The following is a 16,891-nucleotide window of genomic DNA, read 5'->3' as shown; positions in this document are numbered from 1 at the left end:
ACCAATGTGCCGGAGTGCGGCGCGAAACGGGTCGATCCGAGCAGCAGCGCCCTCCGAGCCAATCGGCGGAGAGGAAACTAGCGTGGCGCTGCGATCGGCTCGCGCTGCACTCCGGCCTTTTGGAATATAAACTGCGACCAGCGCAGGCATCAGCATCAGTTGCCACTGAACCGCACTCACCATGCCACCCAAAACCTCCGGAAAGGCCGCCAAGAAGTCGGGCAAAGCCTCGAAGAACATCACCAAGTCGGACAAGAAGGGCAAGAGGAAGCGCAGGAAGGAATCCTACGCCATCTACATCTACAAGGTGTTGAAGCAGGTCCACCCCGACACCGGCGTCTCCAGCAAGGCGATGAGCATCATGAACTCGTTCGTCAACGACATCTTCGAACGCATCGCCTCTGAGGCCAGCCGTCTCGCTCACTACAACAAGCGCTCCACCATCACCTCCCGGGAGATCCAGACCGCCGTCCGTCTCCTGCTGCCCGGCGAGTTGGCCAAGCACGCCGTTTCCGAGGGAACCAAGGCCGTGACCAAGTACACCAGCTCCAAGTAAGCTGCGCCACAATATCCAGCGGCAGCGAAAATCGGCCCTTTTCAGGGCCACCCAAAATACTCAAGTAAAATTACAAAGCAATAATCAAAATCAAACGAAGAACTTTGTTTTATATTTATATATTCAAGCAATCAAATGAAAATAAGTACAGCTATAAATAAAATATGAACGATAGTCATCAGATTTACTGTTAAATGTTGAACAATATCTGAAAATTAACATTTGGTTCAGCGTTTGAACTGAAGGCTATTCCAACTGCCGTCCGAGCGACGTGGGCCTACTGTTTGCTCCATATATCACCTGCTTTCCTTCCCCCATTTGATTTTTAACCATCTACCCTTCACGATTATGATTATAACGGTCGCTCCCAATTTGCCGCGTCTGAAAACTGAAAAGCTTGCTTTAGGTGGCATATTTAGTGCTCGCTACCGCTAATAATACGACTGATTGAAATAATTTGAATAATTATTTTAACGACATTATGGATTACGGTGCTTCGTGTATTATTTTTCTCCAAATTGTAGAGTATAATAAAATTACACATTATCTTTCAGACTCCAAGAATTACGGCTACAGCCAGAAGCTGAAATATGCACAGTTCTGCTTTTATTATTAACGACTCTCAAAAAGCATATCGAGCTTTTAAAATGAGTAATGCGGTAGTTTATAGAATCATACAATATGATCATTTTTCCCAATTTAATTTTTATCATGTTTGACTTGAGGAAAATAAACAACAATAATTTAATCTTGAACACGAGATGGTGGATACAATCTGCTTCTCATGTTCAAAATTAAAACGTAATAACTAATGACAAAAAGTTTGCATAATATTACTTCTTTTTACGAACTCGTTTAAATTGAAACAAATCAATAGACCTAAATAAACAAACTTTACATAATTATCGAAGTGTGTTGTGTAGGAATAGGAATAAAAAATGCTCTTCATATTTCATATGAGAAAAATATTTTTAAAATTTGAAATGTTTTTTTGAAAAGTGGTGTACTTATTACATCACTTTTATTAGTTTTAAATTTGAAAGCTGCAACATCCAACTTGTAAAAGTACGACTTAGAATTAAAATTTGCAGTTATAGTTGGCCACTTTTTGAAACCTGTCAACCTCTTATTAGCTTAATAATCACTTGAAAGAGAATAATCTTACAGAATTATTTGTATTTCCTTAACGAAATCAAAATTTGTTTGTATGTAGTAATTGCAGTACTTATAAATATTATTCTCATTTCTGAGAACAAGATTAAATTTATTAACTCCATTATACCAATGTATGGAAAGAACAAAGTTGAACGTTGAGCTTAAAGTGGGACCAAGACCAAAATAAATTGTGCCGATTGATAGATTGATACGTAATGTTTAAGTGTAAAAATAGAAATATTACCAATATTGCTTAGTAATTTTACTTGAACTTTTTGGTGGCCCTGAAAAGGGCCGATTTTTCGCCGATGTTGTTAAAACTTAAGCACGCTCTCCGCGGATGCGGCGGGCAAGCTGGATGTCCTTGGGCATGATGGTGACGCGCTTGGCGTGGATGGCGCACAAGTTGGTGTCCTCAAAGAGACCGACCAAGTAGGCCTCGCTGGCCTCCTGCAGGGCCATGACGGCGCTCGACTGGAAGCGCAGGTCGGTCTTGAAGTCCTGGGCGATTTCACGGACGAGGCGCTGGAAGGGTAACTTGCGGATGAGCAGCTCGGTGCTTTTCTGATAGCGACGGATCTCACGGAGGGCGACCGTGCCGGGTCTGTAGCGATGGGGCTTCTTGACTCCTCCGGTGGCAGGGGCGCTTTTGCGGGCAGCCTTGGTTGCCAGCTGCTTACGAGGAGCCTTTCCTCCGGTCGACTTGCGGGCGGTCTGCTTGGTACGGGCCATGATGAGTTCTTCTCTTGCGGATGAGCGACGAGACGATGAAGTCCAGGAGGCAAAGTGCTGTATTTATTACAAACCAAAGCCCCGCCCCTCGCCAACGGTCTCGCACTCGTCTCCCATTGGTCGGCGAGAAAACCGTTCGTTGCTTGCGACCGTCGGTATATATATAGGCCGTGTTTGTGACTAAAAGCATCTGTTTCGACCGAAGCATCTCAGCGTCATCATGACTGGCCGTGGCAAAGGAGGCAAGGGACTCGGAAAGGGAGGCGCCAAGCGTCATCGCAAGGTTCTTCGTGATAACATCCAGGGCATCACCAAGCCCGCCATCCGCCGTCTTGCTCGCCGTGGCGGAGTCAAGCGTATCTCCGGACTCATCTACGAGGAGACCCGCGGCGTGCTCAAGGTGTTCCTTGAGAACGTGATCCGCGACGCCGTCACCTACACCGAGCACGCCAAGAGGAAGACCGTCACCGCCATGGACGTCGTCTACGCTCTGAAGAGGCAGGGACGCACTCTGTACGGCTTCGGCGGCTAAGCTGTTTGCAACACCAGCAGCGAAAATCGGCCCTTTTAAGGGCCACCCAATCTTCTCACGTTAGAATTCCTAAGCAATAATGATAAATGCTTCAAAATTAATAATTGCTTAATTAAGTGAAGTAGATATTTAAAAATAAAATATTGATAATTATATACCAATACTAATATTACAAGATTTCAACACAAATTTTTATAAATTGAACAAATAAGTAAAGACATACAATTTTGTTTTCGTTGATCTTTGTTATGTTGGATGCCCTATCATCAGCATAATGAAAATTTTTTGCAGCTGTCAAAATAACACAGCCAACCAGAGATCGAAGAAAGCTTTTATAATAAGCGGGTCTCGTGACAAATAGTTTTGCAAACGAATATTTATCAAACAATCCGTTGCTTATTCTTTCGCTCGGACGTGGAACGGCGGTAAATTCCTCTCTTAATTCTCAATGGCATTTAGTTTTCAAATTTGAAACCATGGCAACTCAATCTCTCCGCCCTAATTTTCAACAACACAAATATTCACGGTTGCTTGAGTTTTCAGGTCAGACCGCGATGCTACGGTGGACAGTCCATCTGGAGGGAGGGCCGCAGAGGGTGAACCACGCGGCAGTGGCCATCGGGGGGTGCGTGTTCTCGTTCGGGGGCTACTGCACGGGCGACAACTACCGCGTCGTCAGGCCCATCGACGTGCACGCCCTCAACACCTCCACCTACCGATGGATGCCCGTGGCCGTGCAGGACACCGAGCACATCACCCCTTTCCAGCGTTACGGACACACGGTGGTCGCCTTCGAGGGCAAGGTCTACCTGTGGGGCGGCCGAAACGACCTGATGGCCTGCAACACCCTTTACTGCTTCAACCCTGGTTCGATCAAATTTCACTTTTAATTCTGATAATTTTTGAAATTCCTAATCTTTCTTCAGCCACTCGCAGCTGGACGGCCCCTGTGGTGACGGGACAGGTGCCGAACGCTCGTGACGGCCACTCGGCCTGCGTCCTCGGCCACTGCATGTACATCTTCGGAGGCTTCGAAGAGGAGTTTGACAGGTTCACGCAGGATGTGTATTGTCTTGACCTGACAACTATGCAGTGGCATTTTGTCCGCACAAAGGTAAAATATGATTAAAAAAATAATATGAGTAAATTAGGATCATTTCACACAATCTTTAATTTATTTTGTTAATTATAAAACATTATTCAGGGTTCTCCACCTTCCTACCGAGACTTCCACACCGCCTCGGCTATCGGCCACTGCATGTACATTTTTGGTGGCAGAGGCGACGTCAGTGGACAGTACCATAGCTACGCTGAGGTTTACTGCAACAAGATCACCTACCTCGACACAGTGACCCGGACGTGGCACGAACTGGAGACCACGGGACAACCTCCTCCAGGTCGACGAAGCCACTCAATGTGTATGTTCCTCATTTTTAACTGTGATAATAAGAATGAGACAAAATCAAAATATTCATTATGCGTTTTTTCATAGATTTGATTTTTTTAATCTCATTTGGAAAAAAAGACACCAGCTTTAATATTTTAGAAGAAATTCATGTTCGGGGGTTGATTCAAATTTAAAACAGGAAACTGGCTTTTCCTCAGTGTTTTTTTTTCCAAGTTATTTCTTTTTGTAGCGCAGGATTTTTTTCAACAAAACATAATAATCAACTAAGGAAATCCCATTTTTTGGTCCATATTGACTATAAAAAAATTAAAAATTATTTAAATTACATTGAATTATCACAAATTTTCCAGTTGTCTACAAAGGGAGTCTCTACATGTTTGGTGGCTACAACGGCAACTCCAATCTGCACTTCAACGACCTCTTCTGCTTCGACCCGAGAACCAACAACTGGACTGAATTGAAACCCCTCGGAATTCCACCTTGCCCTCGAAGAAGACAGTCTTGCTGCTTGTGTGGCGACCGAGTCTTTCTCTTTGGTGGCACCAGGTACACCTTTAATTAATTTCATAATCACTTTTATTAAGACGATAAACTTTCAGTCCGAAACCTGCTGTGCCAATGGAAGTGGACGGAATTCAAGATAACAGTCCGTTGCAGGACCACAATGATCTGCATGTTCTCGATTTTGGTTGGTTTGAGAATTAAAATTAACAAGCACATTTTTTTATAGAAATTTTTAAAATTTGCAGCACCCACTTTGAAAACTCTCTGCTTTTTGGCGATGGGGAAGCACAAAATCGACTGCAAGAATGTTCCTTCTGTTCTCATGTAAGAATCACGAAATATTTCTAAAATAAAAAGAAATAAATTGTTCTTTTTTTTGCAGCCGAGACTTTGCAATGATGACATCTCACAACAATATCACCAACATCACCCGTCCTGAGCATAGAGGATAATTTATTTATTTTCTTAATTTAAATATCATGTATTTTTTTTTAATGCGGCCACTTATTTAATTATTATTTATATATTAGTGCAATTTTTGTGAATGGAAAAGAAATGTTAACACTTTTTCGTATAATTTATTGTGATCTATAATTGTGAAAGATTAATTCTCATTAATAAATTATTGCATTTTTTAAACCTATGTCAAGTCTACAATAAATGATATTAAACTAATCTCTGTTTTTATTTACATTTTATATTTCCAACTAATCAGGTCATTGAACTTTTAAAAATACCTGATTTTAGAAGTTAATTTTGCAAGTAGGCCACGCCCACCTCTCACAGCTGCTGCAGAATCAAAACACAGAGCAGGCGACCCGAGATCTCGTACGATTTTTCTTGTGACGCAGTTCTCGCTCGCATTTGAGCGAAAAGCGCACTTGTCCCGCGTCGGACAATGCGTTGGACGTCCAGGCACTGAACTAGCTCGTGAGCTTGATGGGACTGCTGGGCTCGAAGAACAATAACAAGGAGCAGGACAATCATGAGCCAGCTCCGCGCACAAAAAGCAGCAACAATAAGCCAGCCGTGGCGCCCAACAACCTGCTCGTCCTCCACAGGCTGGGGTGAGAGCAAAATCGAACCTGAATTTGTACGATTCCAATTTTAAAACTTCTGATTCTCCCTCTCAGGTCGCAGTTCTTCGACGCGGACGGCGACCTGGCGCACGAATTCTACGAGCAGGTCTCGTTGGCCGACGGTCGGACGACGATGCGACGCGTGACCCAGGGCTTGAGGCATCAGGGGCTGGTGGCCCTCGAGACCCCCCGACTCCACCCTGACTGTCCCTGCGTGCTCCTCATGTTGTGATCGAATTCAAGAGGCGATTGATTGATTATTTTGATTCTAATCTCTCATCAAAAATGCTTTCTTTGAGATTGATCGTCGCGACTCGGAGTTAATTATTTGACACACTTGGACTTGAACGTATATTTAATTTTAGTAACGCGCTTCGTGTGGCGTTGAATAATTACAGCTTTTAATAGTTAAAGCTAAAAAGTGATTTACATGTTTAATTTTTACTTGTTATAATTTGCTTTCAAAAAACACGCTTCTTAAAATGACAACTATTATTGATTTTTAAATAACAAATTGATGCCTCATTTAAATATTTAAGGTTGTGGCTTAACGTAATAGTTGTAAGGAAAATATGGATTAATCGAACCTGTCAGAAAGTTTTGCACGAAATTATTGTTAAAAAATTCACCGTAGAAGTTCATGTTCGGTACATTTTACGATACTTATAAAAATTATTTGAACTTAGATGTGAAGTATGTAAACAGCTAAAATGGGGAGTAACTTTATTGTTAAGCAATTGTCAAAAATTTATTGTTAAAACTTAACATATTGGTATGAATATACAGAGAGAAAATCACCCTTTAATGTACATAATATAATTATCCCAATCATCAGCATAAGCAGCTGAAATTGTTACCGAAACCAATTTGTTTGTTCAAAATTTTAATGCCAGGATATTTCCAGGCCAAAAATTTTAAAACCATTAAATTCTCAAAAACATTTAAATGAAAAATGTGACCCAAACTTTTTTTATCTCACATTTGCCCGTAGCTACGCTCTCCATTCCTTTTGTACAAAAAGCTTTATAAGAAAATCCAGACTTTGGCTATACTTAAATTTAATTGAAAATTCGTACGTGTTTACCACAAATAAAGGCTAGTCAGTCAGTCAGACACACAATGAGTTTCATATATAATAGTTCTTTTGCAATCACTGCTTCTTTTTGTCTTGCATTTTCTCCAGGGTGCGGATGATCTGCTTGGCCCAGTCACGCTCCTCCTCCTCCTCTGGCCCCGCTTGCAGACTTCTGCCCCCGAATTTGGGGAAGAGAATTACTGAGGCGGCGAAAAGGGTCGACAATCCGATGAAACTGGCCATGGCTGCGAAGAGCGGGTTGGCGGTCACGGCGACCTCGTTGCCCTTGACATGTCCCATTTCCGAGTCCATGTCGTCGGCCATGTTGGTGCTCGACTCGTCCTCGCCAGGTTGGTGCCAGTAGTACAGGTTGTTGTCCTCCGAGGGCACAGGGTACTTGTTGTTGGAAGGGTAAGAAGAAGAATAGGTGCTGCTCTCAGGTGGCTTCTGCAGATAATTTTCAGACGCCTCGTTGTAGAAGGACTCGAGGGCGCCCATGAAGGACCCTGGCGTGTACTGGGTGCTGGGCGAGTTGTGATGGGTCTCAGGGACAGGGGTGGGACCTTCGATGCGGTACTTGTTATAGCGTTCGGTGCTCAGTTGGTTGACCAGGGCGGCCAAGTAGAGGGCGCCAGGGTGCTCTGAAGTGGAGGGTGGTGCCATGTAGATGGGTCGAGGGGGCTCGGAAGGGCTGAAGTGGTCGGCAAGGGTTGATGCGGTCCCCAGTAAAAGGGTGAGGAAGACATTCAAAAGGCGCATTTTGTACCTGAGCAAATAATTAAAAAATTAGAAATAAAAATGGAAATTTTTAAATTAGAGCCTATTTTAATTTTAACAATTAAAATTAACTGGTTTGAAAATGACTACATCCTTGTACATTTACAGCGAAAAGAAAACTGCTTTCTTCATTGAAACTTCAAACAATAGAAAAATAAAGGTCTCTTGAAAATACTGCAGCCGAACAAACTGGTTTTATAAGCATTTGAATCAATATGTGATAAAAAAAGCAATTGCGCTTTTTGGCATCAATTTTTGGCCGAGATATTGCTTTTTAATTACAATGTATTTTATGATTTCAAAATTGATCAGCTTTATATTTTAAAATATACTTGCTTTTATATTAAGATGTACTTCTTTGAGGTGCACAATAAACGCACAAGGCCGGTGGTCAGGATGCTGCGACGAACGCGACTGACTTGAGAAGATGTGAGTTTGACTAGTGGGTCAGCAGCAGAAGTGCACCGTTAGGAGGCCACACCACAGCCAACGAAACTTGCCCCGCGCGTCGGGGGAACATAATTAATGCGGGAAACACGCATTCTTTTTTTTAAGTAAAATGGTAGAGGTGGAAGAGAAAAGTAGGATCCAAAATTTAAATACACATTATGGTAATTTTTTATTTCAATATATACTTAAGGCAAACAATACACTCATCGAATTGCGCCGCCGTCGGCTTCAGCTGCGCATTTATCGATTATTTCTTATAATTATTATTATAATTGCGCTTGAGGGAAAATTGCTGTCTTTTTAAATACAGTACATTCGTTGGTTGCTTTTTTCATCAGTTATTTACAGCTACAAAAATAGGAATATATGTATTGCATGGCGATTTTGGCACCCTTTCTTCTCTCAGTCTCACAGGGTCTGCACAATGTCGAATTTCCTCCGCAGGTCCATGTTCTCCTTCTTGGGGTCAAACTTCTTGCGCTGCGCTAACTGCGCCCTCAACTCAGCGGCTGTCATGTTCAGACCAGGCGGACGGTTGCTCTAAATTACAAAATTTCATTACAAATGGCAAATTTGATCAACAAATAGAAATTTAAATAAAATTAGAATAAATAAAATAATATTTTCGTTGTTAATAAATAATAGAAAATTCATTACTTTAAATTTCAATGTTAATATTTTAACCTTTTTAATTTTGGGTAAAATTATTATTTGTAATTTTTCTTTCTAAATAAATAATGTACCAAATCTTTCTGTGGTAATTTCTAATAAGGTGGCGTCATTGATGATTCACCTTTAGAGCGGCTTGCAAAGTCAAGGTCGAATTATCAAGCGCAAGGTGTACATTATTATATTTCCCTGACTGATACGCAGAGTGGGGAATTCTGCGAGGAAATAATTCGCTCGGAATCACAAGACCAGAACCGACCGGTCAAAACGGCGAATCGAATAATATTTTCCTCCGTACTCGGCAAGTCGCACCGAAAGCAGAGCTGCAGTTTAGACATTTCTGAGTTTGCTAGCAAAAGTGTCACCGTCAGTATCATATTTCGAGCAAGAACAAAAGAATGCCATCGACAATCACTCTCTCGGCGAGTCCGAGCGGCGGCTCGAGTTCGCTAGGTGGATTGTGTGTGCGAATTGAAATAGACACTTTTGCAGTGTGAGATAAAAAAAATCCAAGTTGTTATGATAAAATGTAGTTTTTCTCGGAGGAAATTAACAATTTTTCTAATTTCTCATAAATAGCAAAAAAACAATATTAAATAGAGTTTAATTGTATTAAATTAAAATTTAAAAATTTCTTTCACTTTACTCTGTGATATATTTTAAATTCTAGTTTTTGTTTGGTTTGTTTGCATTCTTTATTATTATTTTATCTTGATAACAAATTAATGCCTAAATTAAAAAAAATTTAATTAAATAGAAAATGGATGGATTTGAAATTCAGGAAATTGTTTCAAAATTTGGATTTCTCTCTCTCAATTTCTGCTATAATTTATAATTTTGCAATGAAGAATAAAGAAAATAATTTAAATTAATAAAGTGTTCAAAAAATAATCCAGCTAATTATTTGCAAAAATTTTGAATGCTTATTTAAATTTTGAATTGAAAACCAAGAATAAACAGATTTAAAAAATAATTAAATTAATTAGATTTGATTACAAAATTAAAGACATGCCTGTTGAGGTGACTCGGAACGTGAAGAATCGTCTTTTTCAATCTTGTCTGCCATTTTTGGGCTGTCAGCCGAGGCGATGCTGCCGTTGGACTTTGCCTCGACGGTGGTCGTCTCGGACGGGCTTTCCTCGCGGTGCTTCCGGTCCGTCTCGGGCGTGGTGGCACTGCTGGTGTTACTCGCCACCTCGTGTTGCTGCTGCTCCTCCTCGTGCTGCGACCAAAAACAAACACATTATACTCTGGTCAGGTGCCGTTAACTCTAACTCCTTCGGCAAACACACACGTTGAATTTCAATTAGATAAAGAAAAGAAGAGGAAAATATACGAGGCGTCCGTCTGGAGATAATTTCAAAATGAATGGCTCGCTTTTCAAACAAAATGTAAATATCCTCTTCGTTGATTGTCAGTGGCCAAGAGAAACTTTTCCTTTGACAAAGCAAGGTGACATTGAATGAAACATTGCTTCTTTTCATTCAGTGAAAACTACAATTTAAATATTGAGAAAAAAAACGACTATGATTATTATGGATAGAGTTAATCAATTAGAATAAATTTTGCCTTAAAAAAATGCTTTTCTAGTAGATTTTAACTAACTGACTTTTTCGGTGTAGCAAAAATGCATTTGCTATAAATAAATAAATAAAAAAAAAAAAAAACAAGTGGAACCTTTTAAAATTTGAGTAAAGCCGATCATTCGTAAATTTGCAACTAAAGCCAACTAAATCATTTTTTTTTTTTAAACAAACGAAGGTGATTTTGAACTTTTAATGCTAAAATTAAGTAGAATTTTATGGAGAGTCCAAAAATGTCGGTTTTTTTAATCAATTCAATATAAAATTTTTTTATATTCAAAATGAAAAAAAGTGTTCCGAGATTCTATTAAACTTGGTAAATTTTAAATCACGTTATTAATTTGGACATGCAAAAAAAAAAGTAAAAAAAAGATTGCTAAAAAATAATTTGTTGTCTTCACCAAAGTAAACAGTGAAAAGGAAATAAAATGAAATTGCTCCAGGGATAATAATTTTACTGCTGAAAAGTTATCATCTCCAAAAATAAGGCAACTATTTATTCTCCAATTTAAAAAAAATAGTAATAAATGAATTTAAAAATGATTTAGTTATAATGATTAATTTAATTTCATATTTGCAATAAAATTTATGACAGCACTAATTTTTTAAAAACAAATAATATAACTTTCATCTAAAAATGACATTTTAAAGCAGTCCAAACTGTCATCAAATAATGAAAATTGTTAAATAATTAGAAAATTTAAAGAAACTGACGTTGGTGGATGAAGAAGTCATTTTCTTTCAAATTAACAGATTTTAGATTTATTCAATATAATTTTGATAAATCCACGTATTTAATATAAAAATAAATTGGGGGTATTCACATTCAGAGTTAAAAGTTAAAATGCTGTTAAAATTGTTAAAATTAGCATGTGAATATTATTTTAATTTAATCCATTATTTTAAATTGAAAGCTGATTTTAAATCATATTCAATTATTAATTAATTTAATTGACTTAGTTTTTTAAATGGTTTGTGTGTGTGTTTTATTTTTTTTTTAATTTGAAATGTAATTCTAATTATATTGGTAAAAATTTATAAATTATTTTAATTCATATGATCAAAAAAATTTGTGGAAAAATTGATGATTTTCACTATAACTGCAAAATTCAGTGCAAAAATTTAACTTTCTCATCCAAAAAGCAACTAGATTATTCAAAGCTTATAAAATTTTGGTTGCACTTTCAATAATTTGTGTATATTTGACTAGAAAAAGTTAAAAGATGCGAGTTGGAGACAATGGTGAGGCATTATTAGTTTTGTCGTCACGTAACGAGCGGCGCACGGCGCAGCGACTCTGCTTTTAATCTCGGGCACAAACAGCGCGCCGATAAGACCGAATAACAATTGAGATAAGGCATTCCTATTCATTAGGTGGGCGTTCGTTCGGTGGCAAGCAAACCTGGTGTTGCTGCTGCTGCTGCTTGAGCGAGGTGAGGTGGATGACGCCAGGCATGTCGCCGCGCACCACCTGCTCGTGCGACTTGAAAAACGCCTCAGCCTCCGAGTCCAACACGAGCAAACGCGTCTCGTCCGGCACCGCTTTGATTCGCGCAACCACCTGCCGGTGATTCTCGTTGCTGATGTTTACGCCGTTCACCTGACAACATAAACAAACACGAATTTTTATTTATCAATTACAAATTGATTGAATATTGCAACAAAAAAATTGACAAATTTAAACATTGTTTTAATTAAAATAAGTTAAAATAACTTTGTAATTTCTGCTTGAATCATTTTTTCGTGTACCTTGAAATTATTCAAACCTGATAGCAAATTAATATCCGCCATTTCGTTGATTGTTATATATATTTAATAAAATAATCAGTAATTTTAATCGAATAAAATTTTAAAAGTGAATATTAATAGCAAACGCTTCTTGGAAAATAATCAGAAATCATTTAAATTTTGCTCGCAAGTATATGTCTCTGAAGTGGTTAAAAAATTCAAAAACTGCTAAAAAAAACTATTTTATAAAATAGTTTTATAAATTTATAAATAAATTCAAAGGATGAATCAACCCTCAAACGCAATATGAAATAAGTGGAATATGATTTAAAAATTATAATGCTTTTAGAACTTCAGATGGAAATTTTCTCTAATTTTAAATAATAAGCAATTTTTAATCAAATTGTTTTTAGTCAAATTGTAGAAACTAACTTCCTGTATCACCAAAATGTGTTGTCACTACCTTAATTTAATTATGAAATTTTAAGGTGGTCAATTTCCTATTAAAAGAGTTAATTGTTCCATTTTTTTTTAATGCCAAATTTTAAAATGCATGTAAGATGAGTTTTTTTTTTAAGTTTTTCCAACTGCCTAAGGAGAGTGACAGTATCAATTATTACAAGGATTAAAATTCCATTAGTACGTCCACTAATGCTTCTTGCTACTTGAGATAGATTAAAATTGATCGATGTATTATTTTCTTTATCATAATTTTTTTCAATTTAGAACTTGAGACTTAAAATTGTGTCCTATAGTGCTCAAGGAAGTTGTCAAACCACAAAAAGTTTATATTGTTTTGAGCTATAAAAATAAAAATGCAATTTAAAATCCAGAAACACATAATCAGAGTCTAGCTTGAAGTGATTTTAATTCACAAACGAATTTTATTGTTTCATATTGTTGTTATTGTTTATGTTATTATTTAATTAAGTTTTAAATTTTTGAGACAATATTGGATAATTTTTCAGTTATTAAAAAGTTAATTTCTCTATTAAAAATTAAATTTTTTTAAAAATGTTATGTATTTATTCTTTTAAACTCTCGCACAATTTCAGCAAAACTACGTAAAAACCTCTTGAAATTTGTATAGATTATTTATTTATTGTCAAACCCTTCAATATCAAAAATTAAAAAAATTAAAATAGAAACTTGATCAGCAGTTTTTTCATTTAATTTATAATTTTACGATGGATTGAAGCGTCTGATTTAATTCATTGTTCTTTTCATATATTTTCTTAAATTAATATTGACTGTGCCGAAAAAATGGCAATTTTTATTTATTTTTTTATTTTTGACAGGCGAAGAGAATTTCCACTCTGATAAGACAATGGTTTTTCACGTTTATGCAATATCAAATAATTCTTATGTAAAAAGGGCAGCTTCAATAGAAAGGGTTATTTATCTTGAAGCTCAAGTGGCGAAAATTTCACAAGCAGCCATAGGAATCCGAGTACTGTTTGTTCAGGACCTTTGGTGGCACCTTTGGCCTAAAATTTGAGGAAACGCTATAGAAAGCTCAAACCGTCGTGCAATCAGGAGGAATTCACGAGAATTTGCCTATCCGAATCGATTACCTGCTTATCTATAGCAAATTGTGCAGGCAAAACCGAGTCAGGGCGACGCGTGCCTTGAATCAATAAAAAAATACAGCACGCAAACTATTATAAAAATATCGCAATAGCGCGGCAGCAGTTTGATAGAAGGTTAAAGAAGGATTTTTCCTTGTTTTGTATAGAAATCTATAAACTTCGGCAGCTTATCAAGCACAGTTTTCTTCGATTATAATAGTTTGATTGAGTGGTGTTTGATTTTTGAGATTTCTCGAAGCTTATCTGTTGAAAGGGTTCGGAATTGTGAAATTGTGGGTAACTTCAAACGCCGAATTGAAAAGACCAGATTAATATACAGAAGTCTTGAAGAAATACATTAAATTTCGTAAAAAAAAATTAGCATAGTATAAGCTCAAAATTTTATTCATAAGTTCCTGGGAATTTTTTATTTTTATACTAAAAATTTGTATCTTCTTCGATAGAAAATTTATCAATTTTTATTATTCAGTATTATTTTTTTTTTATATAAAAAAATTTAATAAATACACTAATATTTTAAAGAGACAAGACGCTTAATTTAAAAATAAGATTGTTTATAAAATTGTTTGATGTTTCTTATTAAATTCATTACATTATTAAAAAAAAGTACAAAAAGTTTTATATTCTGCAAGATAAAATAAATACAAAATCTACAAATTAAATGCTTCACATTCGCTGGTTCGGTCGATTGTGGATTATTTAAATTTGAGCCTCTGTTTTGACATTGATTAGTAACTCTTTCCTCGGCTGATGCTTTTAACTTTCAAGCCTTTCAAGTGATAAGAAAACTCTCTAGAAAGATCCGAAAGCTCTTTTGTTTGGTCGATTAATCGACCGTGATTGGAGGCGAGAAGCTAATTGAACATGTCATTCAAAAGTAGCTTCACATATAATTTTATATATAAACTCCATGCACTGATTATCTTTGTTTGCAAAAAGAGATTAACGAAAGAAGCTAAAACGGGATCGAAATAATTGCAAAAAAATTTATATCAAATGGTCAGTGGAGCAAGGAGAACGAGCGGTGCATCAGGAATGCCTGGACAGTTATTCGCTTGCTCATAATTCGATGCAAATTTACGAATCGGTCGTGATAAAATTTCATCCGATTTATTTCTGTTATCAAAACTGAGTGAGCGAGGCACGTGCCCAGTTGCTCATTATATTAGTCTCTCGTAATTCCTCGACACACACGCCGGCCCGAGACCGCTGCACAAACAATCACGTCGCGCGTTTCCCTTTTCGTTTATTACAATAACAAGCAGTACAGCGAGTGGAAAAGTCGAAAAGAATAAGAATCAGAAGCGAAAGTGCAGCGGAGACTAATTTCGAAGTCGCGGCAGCGCGGGTAAAAGTGCAGAGGAATGCGAACGACGATTAATTTGAAACGTATTTCCCTTCGAAAACGAACAGATTGGTTGTTGTGTCGGTGAACAAAAAATATAAAATTAAAATTTTGTAATAATTTGTGTTATAAAACTAAACATTTTTGAAGCGTAAAAAATGCTCAAATTTATAAATAATTTTCAAAAAAGATATTGAAATTTAAAATTAATTATGGTTATAAAAAGTAAACTTTCTATACTTATATAAATTTTCATATATGAAAAAGGCCATATAATTTAAAATTGTAAAATAAAAACGGATTTCAGACCTTTATTAAAAAAGCGTTTTTATTATGTTAAAAACAAAATTATTTTAGTTCTCGTTATGAGTTAAGAATACAAAATTGAAGGACAACAAAATTGGAATAATTATTTCCAAATAAAATTCCTTACAAATTAATCGTTAAAAAGAATGGACTCTATTTTTTTTTTAATTTGTTCCTCAACCAATTCATCATAAATTGATTGTTTTAAATCTAATCTATAATTATAGATAAGTAATAAAATGTATCAAATGTTTACAAGACGAATTAAAAAATAAGCCACTGGTTTGAAGATTATTGGTAGAAATAAAAAACAATGAAACAGGTGAAGAGCTTAAGTTATCATCGGGATTAAAGTAGTAAATCCATCGTTCATGCCAAAATTATTGACTTCAAATATCAAAAAATTTATCATATTTTAATTTGTTCAGATGCCAATAAAAATTCATCAAATTGTTTAGTTTGCAAAACATAAAAAGTGAATAAAATAAAATATTCCAGAAATTTCTAATGTAATACTTTTTAATTTTGTTAATATCTGTATTTAAAATTTTATCAAGGTCTCAATATTAAATTAAATATGATTTTTTTTTTTTTTAAATATCTACAAAGCAACAAACAATGTATTGAACTGTTCAAAATACATTTTTCACTTGGTTACCGAATTGTCGCCCGCGGCACTGAGGGCATCAATAAAGCCGAGGTATTATTTGCTCATAATTTTATTGATGCAACCTCTCTTGTGACGCGCCGCGGTAGTTTTTTTTTATCTCGTTGCCAGCACACGAAAAGTTAATTACACCTGCATCCTATTATTACCTGTGAAAAAAATATTCCTCCGATATTGACGTAAATTATTTAATTTAATTGATTTTGAAATTTATTATTAAAAATAATATACAGACCTCGATGATTCTGTCGCCTTGCTTGAGGCCGGCAGCCTCGGCCGGCGAGCCGTCGTCCACCTTGCCGACGTACTGGCCGACGCGGCCCTTTTCGGCGTGCAGGTTGAAGCCGAAGCCGTCGAAGTCGGGCCACTTTTGGATGTGGCACAGCCTCGGCGCAACACTACTTTCCTCCTCGGACATTCCCATTTTTCTGTGTGTCCAACTGCAGACTGACGTGCTCGCGGCTCGACGGCGAATTCCTCACTCTCGTCGTCGGCTCGTCGCGTTTTCGGTTTCAATCGCACCTGTGTGTGCGCGGCCACCTTCGTTCTCCTCAACTCATCAAAAGCAGCGCAACAAGTTGGCTGCGTTCGAGTAGCGTCGGTCGACGGAAAAAAAACGTGAAAACGCGCTCGTTTAGTGCCCGAAAGTCATCTTGATACGATTTCCCCTCTCTTCTTTGTCCGTATCTTACCGTGGAAATTTGAGCCTCCCCTCTCAACCCCCCACTCCGCAAAA

The 16,891-nt window shown here is 37.1% G+C and overlaps 7 protein-coding genes across 7 annotated transcripts; 4 read left to right on the top strand and 3 right to left on the bottom strand.

Annotated features, from left to right (window-relative positions):
• Nucleotides 1–171: 171 nt before the first annotated feature.
• On the top strand, nucleotides 172–646 carry LOC132204366 (histone H2B-like). The gene has a single exon (XM_059632842.1). It carries the CDS (start codon nucleotides 182–184, stop codon nucleotides 554–556), a length of 375 nt encoding a protein of 124 aa, XP_059488825.1. The 5' UTR covers nucleotides 172–181; the 3' UTR covers nucleotides 557–646.
• Nucleotides 647–2,020: 1,374 nt separating this feature from the next.
• LOC132204402 (histone H3) lies at nucleotides 2,021–2,456 on the bottom strand. Its single transcript, XM_059632893.1, has one exon. It carries the CDS (start codon nucleotides 2,441–2,443, stop codon nucleotides 2,033–2,035), a length of 411 nt encoding a protein of 136 aa, XP_059488876.1. The 5' UTR covers nucleotides 2,444–2,456; the 3' UTR covers nucleotides 2,021–2,032.
• Nucleotides 2,457–2,649: 193 nt separating this feature from the next.
• LOC132204263 (histone H4) lies at nucleotides 2,650–2,988 on the top strand. Its single transcript, XM_059632659.1, has one exon. It carries the CDS (start codon nucleotides 2,664–2,666, stop codon nucleotides 2,973–2,975), a length of 312 nt encoding a protein of 103 aa, XP_059488642.1. The 5' UTR covers nucleotides 2,650–2,663; the 3' UTR covers nucleotides 2,976–2,988.
• A 266-nt stretch (nucleotides 2,989–3,254) lies between these two features.
• Nucleotides 3,255–5,562, top strand: LOC132204261 (kelch domain-containing protein 3). The gene is made up of 8 exons (XM_059632657.1): nucleotides 3,255–3,400; nucleotides 3,519–3,842; nucleotides 3,902–4,089; nucleotides 4,180–4,393; nucleotides 4,734–4,929; nucleotides 4,983–5,071; nucleotides 5,133–5,211; nucleotides 5,270–5,562. Exons 2-8 carry the CDS (start codon nucleotides 3,530–3,532, stop codon nucleotides 5,337–5,339), a joined length of 1,149 nt encoding a protein of 382 aa, XP_059488640.1. The 5' UTR covers nucleotides 3,255–3,400; nucleotides 3,519–3,529; the 3' UTR covers nucleotides 5,340–5,562.
• A 116-nt stretch (nucleotides 5,563–5,678) lies between these two features.
• Nucleotides 5,679–7,094, top strand: LOC132204264 (tumor suppressor candidate 2-like). The gene is made up of 2 exons (XM_059632660.1): nucleotides 5,679–5,954; nucleotides 6,021–7,094. Exons 1-2 carry the CDS (start codon nucleotides 5,827–5,829, stop codon nucleotides 6,196–6,198), a joined length of 306 nt encoding a protein of 101 aa, XP_059488643.1. The 5' UTR covers nucleotides 5,679–5,826; the 3' UTR covers nucleotides 6,199–7,094.
• Nucleotides 6,721–8,258, bottom strand: LOC132204262 (uncharacterized). The gene is made up of 2 exons (XM_059632658.1): nucleotides 8,155–8,258; nucleotides 6,721–7,807 (listed from the first exon to the last, which is right to left on the bottom strand). The coding sequence occupies exon 2, from the start codon at nucleotides 7,798–7,800 to the stop codon at nucleotides 7,117–7,119; it is 684 nt and encodes a 227-aa protein (XP_059488641.1). The 5' UTR covers nucleotides 7,801–7,807; nucleotides 8,155–8,258; the 3' UTR covers nucleotides 6,721–7,116.
• Nucleotides 8,259–8,412: 154 nt separating this feature from the next.
• On the bottom strand, nucleotides 8,413–16,725 carry LOC132204873 (Na(+)/H(+) exchange regulatory cofactor NHE-RF1). Its single transcript, XM_059633722.1, has 4 exons — nucleotides 16,391–16,725; nucleotides 11,923–12,120; nucleotides 9,950–10,159; nucleotides 8,413–8,808 (listed from the first exon to the last, which is right to left on the bottom strand). The coding sequence occupies exons 1-4, from the start codon at nucleotides 16,577–16,579 to the stop codon at nucleotides 8,677–8,679; spliced, it is 729 nt and encodes a 242-aa protein (XP_059489705.1). The 5' UTR covers nucleotides 16,580–16,725; the 3' UTR covers nucleotides 8,413–8,676.
• Nucleotides 16,726–16,891: the final 166 nt, after the last annotated feature.

The sequence above is a fragment of the Neocloeon triangulifer genome, unplaced genomic scaffold, assembly GCF_031216515.1.
Source record: "Neocloeon triangulifer isolate White Clay Creek 2 clone unplaced genomic scaffold, ASM3121651v1 ptg000022l, whole genome shotgun sequence".
Taxonomy (NCBI): Eukaryota; Metazoa; Arthropoda; class Insecta; order Ephemeroptera; family Baetidae; genus Neocloeon; species Neocloeon triangulifer.
The sequence above is the reverse complement of the archived record's forward strand: the minus strand, read 5'-3'. Positions and strand labels throughout refer to the sequence as shown.

Bases quoted from the DNA above. Each gene is read 5' to 3' on its own strand.
- LOC132204366 (XM_059632842.1), top strand. From the start codon at position 182: ATGCCACCCAAAACCTCCGGAAAGGCCGCCAAGAAGTCGGGCAAAGCC.
- LOC132204402 (XM_059632893.1), bottom strand. From the start codon at position 2,443: ATGGCCCGTACCAAGCAGACCGCCCGCAAGTCGACCGGAGGAAAGGCT.
- LOC132204263 (XM_059632659.1), top strand. From the start codon at position 2,664: ATGACTGGCCGTGGCAAAGGAGGCAAGGGACTCGGAAAGGGAGGCGCC.
- LOC132204261 (XM_059632657.1), top strand. From the start codon at position 3,530: ATGCTACGGTGGACAGTCCATCTGGAGGGAGGGCCGCAGAGGGTGAAC. The intron at 4,930-4,982 runs GTACACCTTTAA...ATAAACTTTCAG, and splicing joins TTTCTCTTTGGTGGCACCAG to TCCGAAACCTGCTGTGCCAA. The intron at 5,072-5,132 runs GTTGGTTTGAGA...TAAAATTTGCAG, and splicing joins TCTGCATGTTCTCGATTTTG to CACCCACTTTGAAAACTCTC.
- LOC132204264 (XM_059632660.1), top strand. From the start codon at position 5,827: ATGGGACTGCTGGGCTCGAAGAACAATAACAAGGAGCAGGACAATCAT. The intron at 5,955-6,020 runs GTGAGAGCAAAA...TCTCCCTCTCAG, and splicing joins CTCGTCCTCCACAGGCTGGG to GTCGCAGTTCTTCGACGCGG.
- LOC132204262 (XM_059632658.1), bottom strand. From the start codon at position 7,800: ATGCGCCTTTTGAATGTCTTCCTCACCCTTTTACTGGGGACCGCATCA.
- LOC132204873 (XM_059633722.1), bottom strand. From the start codon at position 16,579: ATGGGAATGTCCGAGGAGGAAAGTAGTGTTGCGCCGAGGCTGTGCCAC. The intron at 12,121-16,390 runs GTCTGTATATTA...TTATGTTGTCAG, and splicing joins AAGGCGACAGAATCATCGAG to GTGAACGGCGTAAACATCAG. The intron at 10,160-11,922 runs GTTTGCTTGCCA...TTTTGGTCGCAG, and splicing joins AGCAGCAGCAGCAACACCAG to CACGAGGAGGAGCAGCAGCA.